The sequence below is a fragment of the Euleptes europaea genome, chromosome 18, assembly GCF_029931775.1.
Source record: "Euleptes europaea isolate rEulEur1 chromosome 18, rEulEur1.hap1, whole genome shotgun sequence".
NCBI lineage: Eukaryota > Metazoa > Chordata > Lepidosauria > Squamata > Sphaerodactylidae > Euleptes > Euleptes europaea.
Genome location: NC_079329.1, coordinates 41,259,948 through 41,278,010, shown reverse-complemented (window position 1 = coordinate 41,278,010; position 18,063 = coordinate 41,259,948). Strand labels below are relative to the sequence as shown.

The 18,063-nt window shown below is 46.8% G+C and overlaps 1 protein-coding gene across 2 annotated transcripts in view; it reads right to left on the bottom strand.

Annotated features, from left to right (window-relative positions):
• The window catches only part of TANC2 (tetratricopeptide repeat, ankyrin repeat and coiled-coil containing 2), a 287,584-nt gene that overhangs the window by 70,327 nt on the left and 199,194 nt on the right, over positions 1-18,063 (bottom strand). For both annotated transcript variants that reach the window (XM_056863337.1, XM_056863338.1), the window contains one exon: positions 17,377-17,640. In XM_056863337.1, coding sequence (XP_056719315.1) covers positions 17,377-17,640 — 264 coding nt within the window. The remainder of the gene's footprint in view (positions 1-17,376; positions 17,641-18,063) is intronic.

Sequence of the window (18,063 nt, the reverse complement as noted above, 5' to 3'; positions counted from 1 at the left end):
TGCCAAGGTTACTGATAATCCCAAGCAGTGGAAAACAAGTTTATCTATCTTTCTGGTTTTCGTGCTTTCAAGTCAAAGTGAGAACAACAAATTTATTTGTCTTTTGTGGTTAACAAGCCTTGAAGATGAAAGTGTGAGAAAGGAAATTTATTTTGAGAACGGAAATATTTGGGTGTTATTCCTATGATACCTGTCTGTCTGATATGAGGTCAAAGTTTGGGAAAGAGGTTCGTTAAAGGGATGTTTTGTCTTTTTATGCATTTTTTATATCTGGGAATTTCATAATAACTTCTTGTTGATTCACATTGGTTCTCATAGCCAAAAGTATATAAAGGGGCTTGAGATTGTGAGAGGTTGGATATTCTTGGCCAGGCAGGCTTGCATGCTGTCTGTCTGAGAATTATGCCTGGCATGACACATTGAAGGGTATGTAACTTTACTGCATTTTTTCATTGTAATTGTTACTGTATTTCAGATCTGTGTTATTTTATTAGTATCTGTTAGATTTTTTCATGTAATCTACTTTTCAAATATATTAGTGAGTTTTTTGAGTTTTTTACTTTTTTATTGGTATTATTGAAGCTCTTACAATAAAAAGGAATTTTTTGAAAATTCAAAGTTCTGTCATTGCTTGAGGTGGCTAATTAAATAAGATAAAGTATTTTTTAGTGAAATACAAGATCTAGAAATTTAGCTACTTATCACAGCAATTGATCTGCTTCACCATTAGGTAGGTTAGACTGACAGAGAATGACTGGAAAAAAATTCTTGTGAAGAAGGATCTTCTTGCAGAACTGCTGGTGCATGAAGTCAGCCTTTCTTGACCATCTCCCTGGAGAGCCAACTGAACATCGCTTCACTGTGGTTCAGGTTAGCGAGTCCCTCTTGGACATGTTTGCTAAGCCATAAGCCTATGAATGTTCATCTCACCAGCAGCCCACTACTTGGCCCTAATTTTTTTTGGTGGGGGGGGGGGGCTTGAAGTCCTGACTGTTATCAACCAACATCAAGAGGAACTCAGAGGTCATTGTATGCCAGACTGTAACAAAGTGCAGCAGCACAAAAGGGGGGGAAACCAACTACCCATGAATAATGGCAGGGCTGGCCTTGGGCTGAGCGGATGGGTGGTGCTCCACAAAGTTCCTGTAGTTTGGGCAAGTCCAGAGGGAGGTGCTGGATGTAGCTTGAAGGGAAAGCCAGTTTTGCTGGGGGAGGGAGAAATGTGATTTATAGCTAATCTGCACTTTGTTTTGTTGGAGCATTCTGGCAAAGGTTATTAGAATCATAGAATCATAGTTGGAAGGGACCATCAGGGTCATCTAGTCCATCCCCCTGCCCAATGAAGGAAGTTAACCCTAACCCTAACCTCCCCCCCCCACATCCCTAGTGACCCCAACCCTCCTCCCACCATGCAGGATCCCACAATCAGAGCACTCCCGACAGATGGCCTTCCAGCCTCTGCTTAAAGACCTCCAAAGACAGGGACTCCACCACCCTCTGAGGCAGTGCATTCCACCTTCGAACAGCCCTCACCGTCAGGAAGTTCTTCCTCATGTTTAGGTGGAATCGCTTTTCTATTAGTTTAAATCCATTACTCTGTGTCCTAGTCTCTGGAGCAACAGAGAACAAGCTAGTTCCCTCATCAACATGACATCCCTTCAAATATTTAAACATGGCTATCATGTCTCCCCTCAACCTTCTCTTCTCCAAACTAAACAAACCCAACTCCCTAAGTTTCTCCTCATAGGGCATGGATTCCAGACCTTTGACCATTCTGGTCACCCTCCTCTGGACATGCTCTAACTTGTCAACATCCTTCTTAAATTGTGGAGCCCAAAACTGGACACAGTATTCCAAGTGAGGTCTGACCAATGCAGAATACAGTGGTAGTATTACTTCCCTTGACCTAGACACAATGCTCCTATTGATGCAGCCCAGAATTGCATTGGCCTTCTTAGCCGCCATATCACACTGTTGACTCATATTCAGTTTGTGGTCCACTAAGACTCCCAGATCACTTTCACATGTACTGTTGTCAAGCCAACTCTCTCCCATCCTGTACCTGTGCCTTATGTTGTTTCTGCCTAGGTGAAGTACCTTACACTTCTCCCTATTGAAATCCATTTTATTACTTATGGCCCAGCTCTCCAGTCTATCAAGGTCATTCTGAACTCTGACCCTGTCCTCCAGGGTATTAACTACCCCTCCTAACTTGGTGTCATCTGCAAATTTGATTAGCATGCTCTCTATCCCTTCACCCAAGTCATTTATAAATATATTAAATAGTACCGGTCCCAGGACAGACCCCTGTGGCACCCCACTGGTCACTCCTCTCCAGGATGAAGTTGTGCCATTAATGAGCACCCTTTGGGTTCGGTTGGTCAACCAATTACCAATCCACCTAACAGTAGCAGTGTCCAGCCCACATTTTACTAGCTTTGTTTCAAGAAGATCATGGGGGACTTTATCAAAGCCTTTACTGAAATCTACAGCATTCCCTTCATCTACCATACTTGTCACTCTTTCAAAAAAAGATATGAGATTAGTTTGGCATGACATGTTTTTGAGAAACCCATGTTGACTGTCAGTGATCACGGCATTTCTTTCTAAGTGCTTACAGACCATCTGTTTAATTATCTGCTCTAGTATTTTACCTGGTATTGATGTCAGGCTGACTGGACGATAATTGCTTGGGATTTCTTTTTCCCCCTTTTTAAAGATGGGTACCACATTTGCCCTCCTCCAGTCTGCTGGAACTTCTCCTGTTCTCCATGAATTCTCAAAGATTATTGCCAGTGGTTCTGAAATCACTTCAGCCAGTTCTTTTAACACCCTTGGATGAAGTTTGTCCGGCCCCAGAGACTTGAATTCATTGAGAGTAGCCAGGTATTCCGGTACTATCTCAGTGTCTATACTATGCTGTAATTCCCCTATTGCGTCCTCTCCTCCATTATTCCCAGGTTGAGCACTATTCCTCTTTTGGGAGAAGACTGAGACAAAAAAGGAGTTAGAGAGTTTGGGGAGTAGGCTGTCCCAAGGGCAATGAATGAGGACATTCAAGCATAGACAACATGGTTTCTTATCGCCATGCATGTGGAGACTCCCCCCTCCGCTGCTGCCAAGCCCATTGTTTCAGTTGAATACATGAAAATAGGGTGTAAACTACTTCATGGATGGAGAATAGAAAATTCAGAAAATCAAGGTCAGTCGTGTTCTGTTGCCTTGCTTCCCTTATGGATGTATGGAAGAAGCTGTGCCTTTGACAACAGAAGAGAAAAGTCTATGGCCAGGCAGACACAGAGGAGAGCACGGGCAGAAGCTTGGTGCTGGTGAGGCTGAAGGTGAGCAGTTCAGTTATCAAGCTCTGGAGGCCAGGTCTACTCCCAATGTCCCTTTGAAGCTTAAAAGGAAAGGAAGGAGCAAACCAGCCCCAAATTTACCTGGCTGGCATCAGCTGCACTGGCAGCTCCAGGGCTGTGCTGCAGGCCTTCCTCCCGGTTACAATCCCTGCTGCCAGAATCAGGTACAGTAGAGCATGCCCTGGAAGCTAGAACATAGTGTGTGTGGGGTGGTGGTGGCTTGGCTGCCCCACACAGAGAGCACAGCAGCAGAAGCAGCTGATTTTAGATCAGTCTTGTTTAGGCAGAGGTACTCCTGTGAAGAGCTGCTCAGTTCCAGGGAGCTGTTCTGGCCTTGGAGCCACCTGACAGACAGCTGCGGAATTCTGCGAGGGGCCGCTGGAACTGGAACCGTTCAGAGCGGAGAGTCCGCTCCGCACAGATGGAGCTCAGAGCAGCTGGGCAGAGGTGGGAGCTGTCTGGAGAGGGTTTTCTCCTCAGGTGTTTAAATCCAAGGAACACTGCTTGAGTTGTCTGATCAAGATAGGGTCATAGCAACTGGTTATTAATGAGGACAATATCCCTAAGTGTGGAGAGGGGAGTCCTAATGATTAAAGTGGGAAACAGCTCTGAAGGAAAGAGTGATCTCTAAACTAGAGAGGGAAATCGCTCTGGTGAAGTGAGTGATCCCTAAAGGGTTTAGGAGAAATATCTCTGGAGCCAAGTGTGATCCCAGTCCAGGTTAAGGAATAAATTGGTGAAAAGTTTGTTTACAGCTCCTAACTCCTAAAAACTGAAGAAACATTGTATTTAAGTGAATTTTGAGTGAAAACCAAACAGAAACAGTCAACCAAAAGAGAGCCCTCTCAGTGTGAAACCAAGTGTCAAGCAGTTATAAATGAAACTTAGTAGTACCACCTGAAATAACAAAATATATATGTATTTATGTACAAAAGAAGTGCCTACTCTTTATTTGTCTGTGACCAGCCAAATACCTTTTCTGAAACCTAGTTTGCCTATTCTCAACCTTGCCCTATGTTGCTCTTGTAGTGTAGAGGCCAGAGGACAGCCATCTTGGGTTAAAGATTGAATTAGCACAACCTTATCACTTTCTGTTTTTGTTCCTTGCTTGCTGGGAAAATATGTGCTGGCTGGCATGCTTATCTAAAATTTAGAAAGTTTAGAAGAGTTGTTGGGGTTTTTTTATATGCCGACTTTCTCCACCACTTAAGGAAGAATCAAACAGGCTTACAATCACCTCCCCGTCCCCTCCCCACAACAGACAGAACTGGCAGGTTCTGGTTAGAATGGCTCCACACACTGTGAACTATCTGAAGATTCTAAACATTCTTCAAGGGCAGCCCCACATGAAGCACCTTGCAATAATTTAGTCTGGATGTTAAGCATGCATGCTTGTGGCAAAACCCCAATCCCCTCCCTGGAATGGCAACAGCTGGGAATTCAGCCTAAATTGGTGGAACCAACCCTTAGACACCTGTGCAATCTGCTTTTCAAGCAGTAGGGCTGAGTCCAGAAACACATCCTTATATTGGCTTTACATAAACAGCACTTCTGCGACATCTAGATTGCCCACTACCACATTACATTTCTGAAATCTGCTCGGGGGGGGGGGGGGCTTTCTGCTTTGAGATCTCAGATTTTACTGTTTCATTATCCTTTTTCTCTGGAAATAACATCAGGTGGATTTTTCAGAGCACTGCAGTATTTAAGTATTTTAGGACTGGGACAGAGTTGCATAATATCCGCATATTTATGACCCTGTGCCATGTCTCCAGAGACCCTCTCCCAGCTATTGAATGTGGATGTTACATGACACAGGACAAGGGGGGAACCCTGCATAACTCCATAAGCCAGTGGTCAAGGTTTAGGACAGTTGTCTCTCAGCCCTACTTTCTGGACTGTGTCTATCAGGAATTACATATTAGAACCACTGCAAAACATTCTCCATCCCTATCTTAGCCAAACAGACAATAAGGACACAGCAAAAACTACTGAGAAATCCAGGAAAGTGAACACAGATGCACTCTCCCTGGCAGCTGCCTAACAAAGGTGGGGTGATCCATATACAGGCCCTGTATGAGGATCAGAAGGGGGATCGAAGAGGATACAAATAATCTGGATCATAAGTGCCTTGAACTGAGGTGCCATCACTTGCTCGAGCACCTCAGGCAAATTTAACAGAGGCCAAAAGTTGATCTGGTCAGAAGGATGCAAGGAAAGCTTTTTAAAATAAACATCTTATTGCTGCTTTCTTCAAAATGATGTACTGCAGCTTTCATACTCTGCTGTAGTCAACATACCAGCTCTTCCTTGGCAGATTTAACTGGCCAAGAGGGGCAAGAAAACAAGTGGGGGGGGGGCCTCACCTCTCCAAGGATTCTGTCCACATCCTCACACTGTACAAGCTGACATCCATGTGAACATGACAAGCGGAACCCTCAGGAACATCCACCATCTGAACTGCAATTAACATAGAGTCTAAATTGAATGGGTTACAATGGATTTTATCTGCAAAATACTTTGCAAAGTAGTCCCAGTCAGCTGTTGGGGGCTCTACCAGCTCCTCCTGGGGTCCAGTTTGCAAAAGACTCCTCAGTGCACCAAGCAACATTGCTCTCTGGCACTGAGCAGAGCCAGAAAGGTCCGATTTCTTTCCCACAATCATTGCTAGAGAATAGGCTCTGAAATGAGCAATCGCGCTTCAACATGGATGTTCTTCCACCAGCCCTCCAGACACCCTCCCTTCCGTTTCACATTTATTTTTCTGCAATTTAAAATACTGCTATCCTGCCATCAACCAAAACTAGTTCTTGGGGCGACAAAACAAGAACAAAAGATATAACACAACAAAACTAAACTAAAAATCAGTGTAGGTATAAATAAATAATAACCACTAAACATGAATACTCTGGTGTACATCCAGCTCATTACTGCTTCTAGCAGCAGTTCAGAATACCCATAATTTCAGCTGACTCATGTGACAAAGAGAAGTAGAGCCGAGTCTCATCTGCACACTGATGATACCTGACCACACTGTCTGTCTGTCTGTCTGTCAGTCTGCCTGCCTGCCTGCCTGTCTCTCTCGGTCTCTCTCTCTCTCGATCAATCATCTAGCTAGTACTGCTCACACAGCTATAGCCTTGAGCAGAAAATGCAAGAATAAAAAAACCCTTACTTAGTGTTATTCTTTTGGTATTTAATTATTGCCCCTATACATTTTGCCACAGAGTAACAGAATCATTTCTATCTGATAATAGCCACATCACCTGCGCCCTCGTACTGCCAGATACCTCATTGGACATTTCCATGTTTTTAATTAAAGGAGTAATTAAACTGGCCCTCAGCTCTTTAAATATAGGACACTCCATGATCATATGTTCGATAATTTCAACTTTGTCATGTAAGTATCTACAATGTAGATTCTACATGTTCTACTTGAGTTTGGCATTTTTTAATATCTGCCCTCCAAAACTGCTGAAGTAAAAGCTCTTCTGAGTGTTGGTACTGTCAGGCGATAGAAATACTTCCAAATAGGAAGCCGAGTATACCCTAGAAGCCCTAACAAATGTACTGTTAGAGTTCAATATCTTTACTTGCATTTTGATTAGCCTAGTCATTTCTATGGTCTCTGTAGTTTTTACCATGTCATTTGTAATTCCTAGATATTTCATTTTCTTTTCCAATAAATCACACACTAACAGTCAATAACATTACATAGTAAGATAACAGTCAAGCCTTGTGAAGCCCATCAATCCAGAAGGACATAAAGGCTGATGGTATTGAAATTTAAGAGTTGTTAAGGAGAATCAACAGGGCCACACTCCCAGTCTCTTTTCCTGGTAGAGCTCATCCATCAGGACAACCAAGGTGGTCAGGGGTCCCAAGCCTAAACCTGAACCCAAATTTAAATGGGTTTCAGTAATCCATGTCGCCAAAGAACGCCTGTCTAGGTGTCCAGACAGTTCTTGCTCAACCACCTTGCCCAAGAAGGAGATGGCTGTCACAGGGAGGCAGAGGCATTAAGTGCTTTGGGGTCCAGGCAGTATTCTTTTTTTTCTGGGCTGTTTCATCACTACCTCCTTCAAAGAAACTGGGCTTTTGCTCTCCTTCTACGGTTCACTGAGATAAATCAAAGGGAATTATTTACGTACTGAAATATTTACACCCTGCCTTTCCCATAGCTCAAGGCCACTTGCAAGTTCAAATATAAAATACAAACTATAAGAGAAGCCCACACAACCCAGCCCTCCCCTACAATGATGCCTCTGCACCCTAAACCCCATTAAAGCCCCAGCAAAGGACAGTCTTGCAGTACATCCTGAAGACCTCTGACTGCTCACCGGCTAAGAGACGCTAAGGCACAGGTGGTCACTGCTGCCTGGTAGGTGACCCCAAGCAGGGAGCAACAAGGGACTGGCATGTCGGGAAAATGACTAGATTGGAGCCCAGAGAGGCCAAGGTCGAGCACGCAGGCTGTTGGCTGGGCTCTCCCAAATGGTTTGTCCATATTCTCAGGTGGCAATGAGTAAAATTTATCCAAGCAACTGAGATTCAATAGCACTTGGTGAAGATGCTGAACTGGGGCAGATGCACGTGACCAGCAAAATGCCTCGCAGGAGAGTTGTGGCAAACTTTTGAATGTCCCAAGTTGGTATCATCAGGCGTCATTTTAAGCAACACTTCTCCCTTAGAAGAGCTCATTTTGACAGCTTTGTGCAGATGTAACAGCGGGGAGCCCCGTGGAGCAGAGTGGTAAGCTGCAGTGCTGCAGTCCAAGCTCTGCTCATGACCTGAGTTCGATCCCGACAGACGTTGGTTTCAGGTAGCCGGTTCAAGGCTGACTCAGCCTTCCATCCTTCCGAGGTCAGTAAAATGAGTACCCAGCTTGCTGGGAGTAAAGGGAAGATGACTGGGGAAGGCACTGGCAAATCACCCCGTAAACAAAATCTGCCTAGTAAACGTCGGGATGTGACGTCACCCCATGTGCTTGCACAGGGGACCTTTACCTTTACCTAACGGCAGGGAAGGCTTCAGCTTCTTTACCCAGATAAGCTTTTGCCTTGACAAATTTTCTTGGGCTTGATGAGCCAGCCCCCAGATGTAGTACCCAGACTCAGTTTTCAGCCTTTGGTGTTTCCTATTTTAATGACTAGATTTTCGAAGTATTGCTGACACAAATCCTAATTCTAACTCCATCACAGTTTCTTGTGATTCTGTTAAAGCTATGATAAAAGCATTGTAATATATAAACAACTATAGGGGTCATTCTAACTGTCATCACCACCACAATGTCACATAATTCCAGTATTGTTTTTTTAAAAAACCTCCATAAAATTGGAGCCAGTACAGAAAGCAACTAGTTAACAAATGAATTAATTCCTTAACATTGAATGGCATAAAGTTAAGTTTACATAACAACAATCAATGACAAGGACTTCATGCACATTTATTTTTACATCATACAAGAATATATTCTAATGTGAAATAGTAAATGAGCTTCGGGTTGGATCCAGCCAACTTTTCCCACGCTCAGTTCTCTTCTTTATTATAGCCCCTGTTCCACATGGCTTTCTCCACGCAGATCCCATCATCCCAAACATAGCCTTTGTGGGGGTGAAAGGGGATCTGTTCTTCCCTTTTTGACCAGTGGAAAAACTAGTTAGATCCAAGTCTTAGAATTTCCACTGAGAACTGCTGAGAGATACTACAATAAAAGCATTACTGAAAATACTAACCGTGCAATCTTAAGGGAACAGTGTGACCTCTGTGGCATCAGTATGAGTTCCGTGGTAACTCCCATTACACCTGAGCTCAGGACTAACAAGTCAGGAAGTTACTGCAGCATAGCCACATTGCTTAGCTGCACCAGAGTAACTCAGGTATAGCTGAGCTATGCGTGTGTTCTGGTGTAAAAACGGGTATTCCTGGAGGCAGAGAGTTGGCTCCCTGTGTGGACTTTTGGCCCGGGAAACACCCTCTTTGGGAAGCTCAAACTTACCCCATCAAAAATGGTGGTGTAGCCCATAGGGCTCCATTATAAGCATTTTCTAGCCTTCCCCCCATTGGTGCAGCCCTGCGAACAAGGTACCAAATTGTTTAGGATGCCAACTAACTCCCCCGGCCAATAGAGCACTCCCAGGTGCTGGCCAAGCCCCCTCCCCAGGAACCAATGGCGGCACCCCTTGTTCTTCGAAAACCCCAGCCAGGACGGGCCAAAGCTCAGAAGGCAGGGAGCGCAGCCAGGGGTGCTGCCTGCCAGCTCCCTGCCAGAGGGACCTCAGAGCGAGCGGCGCAGCACTCATGGTGGCAGCAATAACACAGGGAGAACACTTTGCACGAACACCCACTTGGGATAGCAAAGTCCACAAAAGTACAACAGCTGCACAGGCAGGACCAGACGGGGCAGACAAGCCATGACAGGTCAGCTGGGCACTGAGCCCCAAACCACCTTTCCGCCCTCCCTTTCCCTCTCCTGGGGTCGGCAGCCCTCGCGGGCTGGGTGGCTCTTGCACACTTCGGCACCAAGCGGCAGCAGCAGCGGCTCCAGAGACTTTGTCCACTGCCCCCACCCACAAAGGGCTGTGATGCTTTGGTGCTTGGGCTGAGGGGAGGGGAAATAGGATGGATGTGCAACTGTTTACCATCACCTGCAGTATCTGGGCTTTCTGATGGTCAGGGAGCGAGGGAGTTGTGTGAACAACAGTGCCCCAACAAACACAGGTCTGTGTATCACCAAAGGCAACTCGCACCCTTTATGTTGCAGAGGAGCAGTGCCCCCCCTTGAGAAGATGGCAAGCAGGACCCACCTATGAGCACTGGCGTTTGCAGCAGCTCCAGGCAGGTGTTAGAGGGCCCAGCGTTGCAACTGCGAAGCCGGAGGGGGCGGGGCCAGAGGCATCAATGCCTCCAGTTTGACACTTGGTCCCGATCCATACGCTCACTCAACGACTTCATGCGAGCGTTACAGCGACGTTTCGAGGACCCTTTCCAGGGAGAAAAGGCCAAGGCGACCTTCCTGCAACTTCGACAAGGCTCTACACCAGTGTGGGAATTTGCGGACGAATTCCAAAGGCTCGCCAGTAAAATAGTGGACTGGACCGAGGCTACCCGAATTATTTACCGAGGCTACTACATTATTTCCAGGAAGTCTTGCATCCTGAGATATTGAACTGGGCTTATATGCAACGAGACCCAGACACTCTGTAAGAATGGATTTTACTAGCTGAGGAGGGAGGCAACCAAAAGCCCCCTACTAAGGCTGCAGCTCCAACTCCGCGGAGGCCTGCTCTACCCTCGCAAGACCGCACGTCTCGGTTTCAAAGGGGAGCCTGTCTCGTTTGCGGAACCATGGGCCACTTTGCAGCAGCCTGCCTGCTTCGACCGGACCGGTTGGTTCCTGCTCGACTGGATGAATCACCCCGGAATCGGGGGCGACGTCAGCGCCGAGGCACCACAGCCAACCGAAGCTCTGCTCCAGGATGGCCCATCGGCTCTCCACGTCAGAGATGCACCTCACGAATCTGCACCAGTGAGCCCATAGGGGTTCCGGATTACAAGTGCCCCACTTGGGGACAGCTCACCGTCTTCGGATGAAGACAAGAACTGGGACCCCCCTGCTTTGAACCTTGAATCACCTTTGGATCTGTCAAAAAATGGCCAGGGTCTGCAGTGAGTGGAGCGACACCGCGGACCCTCGCAGCTATTCCTGCAAAACCCAAAGCTCCGGTGAAGGTGAGTGAGATCGAAGAGACTGTGTATGTGGACGTAGTCTTACAGCGCCATAAAGGGGGCCCCCAGTTATATGTTAAAGCACTCATAGACTCCGGGTGTGCCCGCTCCATGATCAATGAAACCACTTTCAAAGCACTCAAAGTCAAGTCAGATACCCTGCCAGCTCCCATCCAGTTCACCCAAATGGATGGCAGTGATTTCAAGGGTGGGCCTGTGGATTGTCGCACTCATGGAGTGGCGATGGGCATTGGACACCACTGGGAACAAATCGACTTCACCATAGCCCCTATCAGATACGAAGTGGTGTTGGGAATTAACTGGCTCAAGGGGCACAGCCCTTGTATTGACTGGGGGGCTGGGACTATAAAGTTCTCTGATCCTAACTGCGACCAACACCGTCTCGAGGTGGCTATTGTACCTCTGTCAACCTCGCCTTTAGTCTCAGAATCCCCCTCGTCCTGTCCAATACCTGTTGAATATCAAGACTTTGCAGACGTTTTTGATGTGCAGGAATGTGATGTACTGCCCCCCCACCGCCAAACAGATTGTGCTATTGAAGTAGTGGGAAATGAAAAACTGCCTAAAAGTAAAATTTATCCCATGAGCGCTTCTGAACGTACCGTGCTACGTGAATTCTTGGACAAGAATTTGGCTCGAGGTTTCATCCGGCCGTCTACCGCCCCTTCTTCGGCCCCTGCGTTCTTTGTGTGCAAAAAAACGGGTGACTTGCGCTTATGCATCGACTTTCGAAAACTTAATGCAGTCACCCAGTCCAACGCCTATCCCATTCCTTTGATCTCGGATCTCTTGGGACAATTAAAGGAGGGGCGTATCTTTACAAAACTTGACTTGGTGGAAGCCTATTATAGAATCAGGATTCGGGAGAGTGATGTACCTCTAACAGCCTTTTCCAGTTGCTTTGGCATGTATGAGTTCTTAGTGATGCCTTTCAGATTAAAAGGGGCCCCGGGGGTCTTCATGCAGTTCATTAATGAGATCCTACATGACTTGTTGTATAGGGGCGTGGTGGTTTATTTGAACAATATTCTTATTTACTCTAAAACTATGGACGAACACGCTGCCCTGGTAAGAGAAGTACTGCAATGCCTCAGAGACAACCAGCTCTATGCTAAGGTGTCCAAGTGTGACTTTCACCAAAAACAATTAACTTTCCTGGGCTATATAATTTCACACCACGGACTCACCATGGACCCTGACAAGGTGCAGTCGGTAACCAGTTGGGAACCACCCTCCACCGTAAGCAAGTTCAGCAATGTATTGGGTTAGCTAACTTCTACAGGGGGTTCATCCCCAACTTCGCTCAAATCGCACTCCCCATCACAGATCTCCTTAATACTAAGGGAAAAGGCAGCACCGCCACGTTGCCCTCAGCTAGAATCAATTGGACCCCCCAGTGCCAAACCGCTTTTGATACTCTCAAGCGACTGTTTACCTCTGAACCAGTGTTAAAGCACCCTGATCCTGATCAGATGTTTATAGTTCAGGTTGATGCCTCAGACGTGGCAATGGGGGGTGCACTCCTACAGCAAGGGAGGGACGGTCTTCTACATCCATGCGTTTACTTCTCTAAGAAGTTCACGCAATCTCAGCTCAACTGGCCAATCTGGGAAAAGGAAGCGGCTGCCGTCCACCATGCCCTTACGGTGTGGAGACTGTTTTTGGAGGGTTCTAAAGTCCCTTTTGAAGTATGGAGCGATCACAAGAACCTGGAGGCGCTCACGGGGGCCCGTAAACTGTCCACGAAGCAAGTTCGCTGGGCGGACTTCTTTGCTCAGTTCCGGGGAAACAAAATGTCCTGGCTGATGCTCTATCCAGACTTCCCCAATATCCAACCAAGGTTGAACGCCCCACGGAGTCCCTGTTCACTCCTGTTCAAAGGGGTTTGCTGCCCACTCTAGCAGTCCAAACCTGATCGCAAGCCCAGCTCCCACCACAGCCTCCACAGAGGGGGGCACTTCAAGCCCAACCACACCGTTCAGCCCGAGCGCGCCACCCCCCTCGCCTCCTTCACCAGCTCCACCGGCACCCGGTTACTCTGACAATCCAGCCATCCAACCCCCCTCGGAGACATCCCCTCCCTCCAACATGGAGCCCACACCGCCGGATGGGTTGGATCTAACGGACTCGTTTTTGGCCTCACTTCGTTCCGCTTGCCAAGCCGAACTCTCTGCGCAAGCCCTCCCCTCCGCTCTAACTGAATGTGGAGGTTTGTGGTACAAGGACTCTAAGCTGTATGTGCCTAAAGAGCTCCGGAAGGAAGTCCTACAGCTAGCCCATAGAGCCAAGACCGCGGGACACTTTGGTTTTCTAAAAACATTACATTTGTTACGGAGGCAGTTTTGGTGGGCGGGCATGCGAACTGACATGGATTCGTTCATCCGCAGTTGCCCAGTCTGCGCTACGGTCAAAAGGGCCCAGGGGAAACCTCCCGGATTGTTGCAACCATTAGAGTAGACCTTGGGAAGTGATTGCTATGGATTTTATGACTGACCTCCCCCTCAGCAAGGGAAAAACTGTACTTTGGGTAATCACGGACCTGTTCTCTAAACAGGTACATCTCGTCCCTTCCGCAGGTATCCCGTCCGCCCCAAAACTGGCCCGCCTCTTTGTGTCACATGTCTTCCGTCTACATTCCTTTCCGCGCAAGGTGATAAGCGACCGCGGAAGTAACTACGTGGTTACATTTTGGAAAGCTTTCTTAAAATTAGTGGGGGTAGAACAAGGTCTCTCAAGTGCTTTCCACCCCCAAACCAATGGTCAAACTGAACGAGTGAATGCTGTAGTAGAATGCTACTTGCGCTGTTATGTTAACTATCATCAGTATGATTGGGTTGAATTGTTACCCTTTGCTGAATATGCGTACAATAATGCTGTGCATCAATCCACTGGATTCAGCCCCTTTCGGGCCGTTTATGGGCAAGACTTCGGAACCATAAGCCATACCGATGTCTCCAGGGTGGAGGGGGGTGAGAGTGTTGCTGACTGGGTTCACACAATTCAGACAACCTGGCCTTGGCTGGTACGAAATCTGGAGTGAGCTAAACGTAAATACAAAGCTCAAGCTGATAAACGTCGCTCACCAGGTAAAAACTACGCAGTGGGGGGCATGGTTTATTTGTCCACCAAAAATTTGCGGTCCCACCGCTCGTGTAACAAACTCAGTGCCAAGTACGTGAGTCCCTTTCCCATTGCTAGTATCATTAACCCAGTGACCGTGGAACTTTCACTCCCAAAATCACTCCGACAGATCCATCCTGTTTTTCATGTCAGTTTACTGAAACCGCATGTGCCTTCTCCCGAGTGGCATCCTGAACCACTCCCTGACATACCGGTAATGTTTGTGGGGGAGGAACATTTTGAGATTGCAAAGATCTTGGACTCGCGTATCCATCATGAGTCTCTCCACTATTTAGTTCGTTGGAAACATTTTAGGTCCGCTCACGATGAATGGGTACGCGCACGAGATGTGTCTGCACCCCGTTTGGTCCGCCAGTTCCATACTGCCTACCCTCACAAGCCAGCGCCTTCGAGTGGACCGATGGGGAATGGTGGGGAGGGGGCCTAAAGGAGGGCAGGATGTCAGGCCTGCTTTCCACTGCTCTCTGCAGCCTGTCAGACTGTGAATGTTTTAGTTTCGATTCCACCAGGTGCCTCTCAAGGTCGAACTTGCTAACTGCTGAATTCCTGTTCCAGCGCTATCTCCCATGGGAACGGCTTCTCATTAGAGGGGGGGGGGGCTGCCACGACCCGTTGTGACTAGTACTTTCCCTTATAGGCCCTGCACTGTTCTCCCAATTTCCATTCGTGCCAATTTACCTGTAGCTCTGCAAACCTGTATGTTTTCCAATAAATCAGCTCTCTTTTGGACTCCTCGTCTGTGGATGCTGTTTGTGGGATTACCACGGGGACAAGTGCTTACACCAACAGACTGTTGCGGGAAGCCATCCAACAGGTAAAGGTTTGCACACGACTATTCACCTTTTGCTCCACCCACAGGCTTGCCTGCCAAACCAGCCTCCTATTGGAATGGATTTGGCCCTGTCCTGCAGCTTCTCTGGCTGGATACCAGCTTTATTACAAACCTGCTGCAGGTGAGTGGCATGTATGCTCCCAGCAGACCCAGAGCTCCTGTCTCTGTGGCTGGACGCTCCCGTGCCCACTTAACGCCCCCCCAATAAAGTTTTATCGGCTTTGACATCTCTGTTACGGTGAATGCGTAGGTGGGTGGGCCGGATGGGGATGGAACTCTCAAAGACCACCACCTACATCCGGCACTGAATGCTGTCTGCTTGCTTCAGTCGCCTGTTCCCTCCCCCCAAAATGATAGTCCCAAGATAGCAGGGGCACTCACCTGGATCCCAAGCCCTTGCCATCCAGAGTCCTTGAGGTGCCCAAAGCCCCAGGAAGGTGGGGTGTGGCATTGGGGAAGGGGATGCAGCACTGAATGAGAGCAAGGCACAAATCAAAGGGGGGGAGAACCTCAAACAGAATGAGGGCGCGGACAGGGCACACTGGGACTGGAGGGGAACAATCTGCAGAAAAGGCCATGTGCACAGAATAGCATGGCGGGGAGGAAGGGTCGAACAAGGAGCCCTGAAAGCAACACCTTGGCCACATGAATGGAAACGCATAAGGCACTGGGAAAGTTGCCTGGTCAATCTCAGGGGGTTGAGCAGGATGGAGGCCTGTTGGGGCCACGCAGCTAGCAGGAGCCTTGCCCTCATTTGCATTTGTATATGAATGGCCAGACTGAACTTCAGATGGCGATTCCAGTCTTTGTAGGGGCCCATTTCGCAACGGGAACAGCGCCATCTGGTCACTGTGTGTGTGTGTGTGTGTGTGTGTGTGTGTGTGTGTGTGTGTGGGGAAGATAGTTGTGAATTTCCTGCATTGTGCAGGGGGCTGGACTAGATGACCTTGGTGGTACCTTCCAACCCTATGATTCTAGATGGACCTCGGCCAATGAGACCCTGGAACAAGGCCCTCATGTGATAACATAACCGAGATTACCCTGGGTCAGCACCAGACAACTGACAGCAAATTAACTTTATAATAAATCTAAATAAACTTTATCATAAAACGGTTAAAAACAATACAGCTCCAGTGAGGGTTCAAAGTACATAAAAACCACAACACTAACTTCCTAAATTCACTTACTGAAGGTTCTTACAACAGAGATGTTAAGTTCTTGAAGCATTATCAAATACAATTCAAATTCAAGAAGGATAATCCCAACGACACTGAAGAAAGCAAAAGAAAGGAAGATGGCTCCTATAAGGCCAGTCTACATTGTCCCGAAAGAGCTTTCTAGAAGATGGGCAAGATTTCCCTTTCCCAAATGGGAATGAGAAGACCTTGTTTAGAAAAATGTTTAGGCAACCTGTCTGAAGACCATGCCTCCTGAAGTCAGTGTCTTCAGTTGCCAAAGTATCAATATTTTAATGTCAAATAAATGTAGAAGCCGATGCCCAAGTCGCCACTGGGCAAATATCCTCCTAGGGTGTGTTTGTGCATGAGGTTTCTGGGGCAACTGAACCTTTCAGTGATTGAGCAGTTACTCCTCCCTAGCAAGGCCAGCCCTCATGTGTATGCCAGAGAGATAACATCTTCTAAGCCATCAACTAATAGTGGATCTATAACATTTCAGGCCTGGGGTTCAGATTTGTATGGTGCAAAGAGAGATTCTGATGGGCGTATTTCCTCACAAGTATACACATCCTTGACATATAATGCTACTCCTTCCCCTTCCTTATTCGTCTATCCCTTTTATACAAGTTGTACCCCTCAATCCTAATATTCCAAATGTGAGTGTCATCCCACCAAGTTTCATTGATGCCTATTAGGTCACAGTCCCCTTCCTGTATTATGTACTTCATGTTGTATTTTGTCTTTCCTGTTTTCCAGTTTCAAACAACAATATATTTAGATTTCCAGGAAAGCCGTGTGTATGATCTGATGATAAATATATACAAGTTACACTGAATTACACTGATATGAGTACTTCATTAACTAGGAACAATCAGCAGTCATTGTTCAAACCAAGGAATCCACGGGCCATGAAAGTCGGGCAGCCAGAGATCCAGGATCTGCAAGGCAATTATTGTAAGCTACCTCTCCAGAAATGTTTTTTAAACAAGCTTGAAGCATATGCATACTTTAAAAAAGATATGTGTGTGTGTGTGTGTGTGCATGTTACAAACTTAAAATGCCGATATTCGAATGAAAACTCATCATGAATTTTCCTATGGATAAATGAGCAACTTACCTGCTACAGAGTTTGGTCGCGGCATCAGGTAGAGCGGAATGGATTGTACTGATTGAGATAAAACTGTCTCTAAGCTCCTTTCAGGGATTTTATTCAAGCTATAGGTAGAGGCTGCCATGTTTTCATCCACTCGGTATAAACAAGAGTCAATGCTGGACTTCTGAGACTGCCAAGGCTTCAGGTTGCCCCCAGACCCTGCTTCTTGACTGCTCTCCCCTCCATACTTTGCACGGTCGATATTTTCTGAATAGCTTGTCAATGTTGCTGTAAGAAATAAAGAGGAAGAGCCTGAGTGGCAAAGGAAGCAGCTGTTGCAGATGTGATCTTTTTATATGAGGGTGTGAAACACAAGGACAAAATGGAGGGGACTTAGGGGGACATGTGATCCGATTTCCCAGCTCTTTACATTCCTACAAACAACAGCCCTCAGATCCTTGACTGAGATCAGGAGCAGCTGCTGAGGTATAAGATTTTAGATGTTTTCATGGTCTGCTCCTAGCCTGAGGGCTGTTTTAGATATGTTGTTTTAGACTGCTGAATGTTCTTTCATGTGGTTCCGTTACTTGTTTTTAATATTGATAATTTAATATTTTTATTATTTTTATTGTGCTGTTTTTACTTGTGAGCCACCTTGAAAAGGTCTTTGGAGAGGCAGAACAAAGATTCCCTAAAAATTAAAGAGCCCTT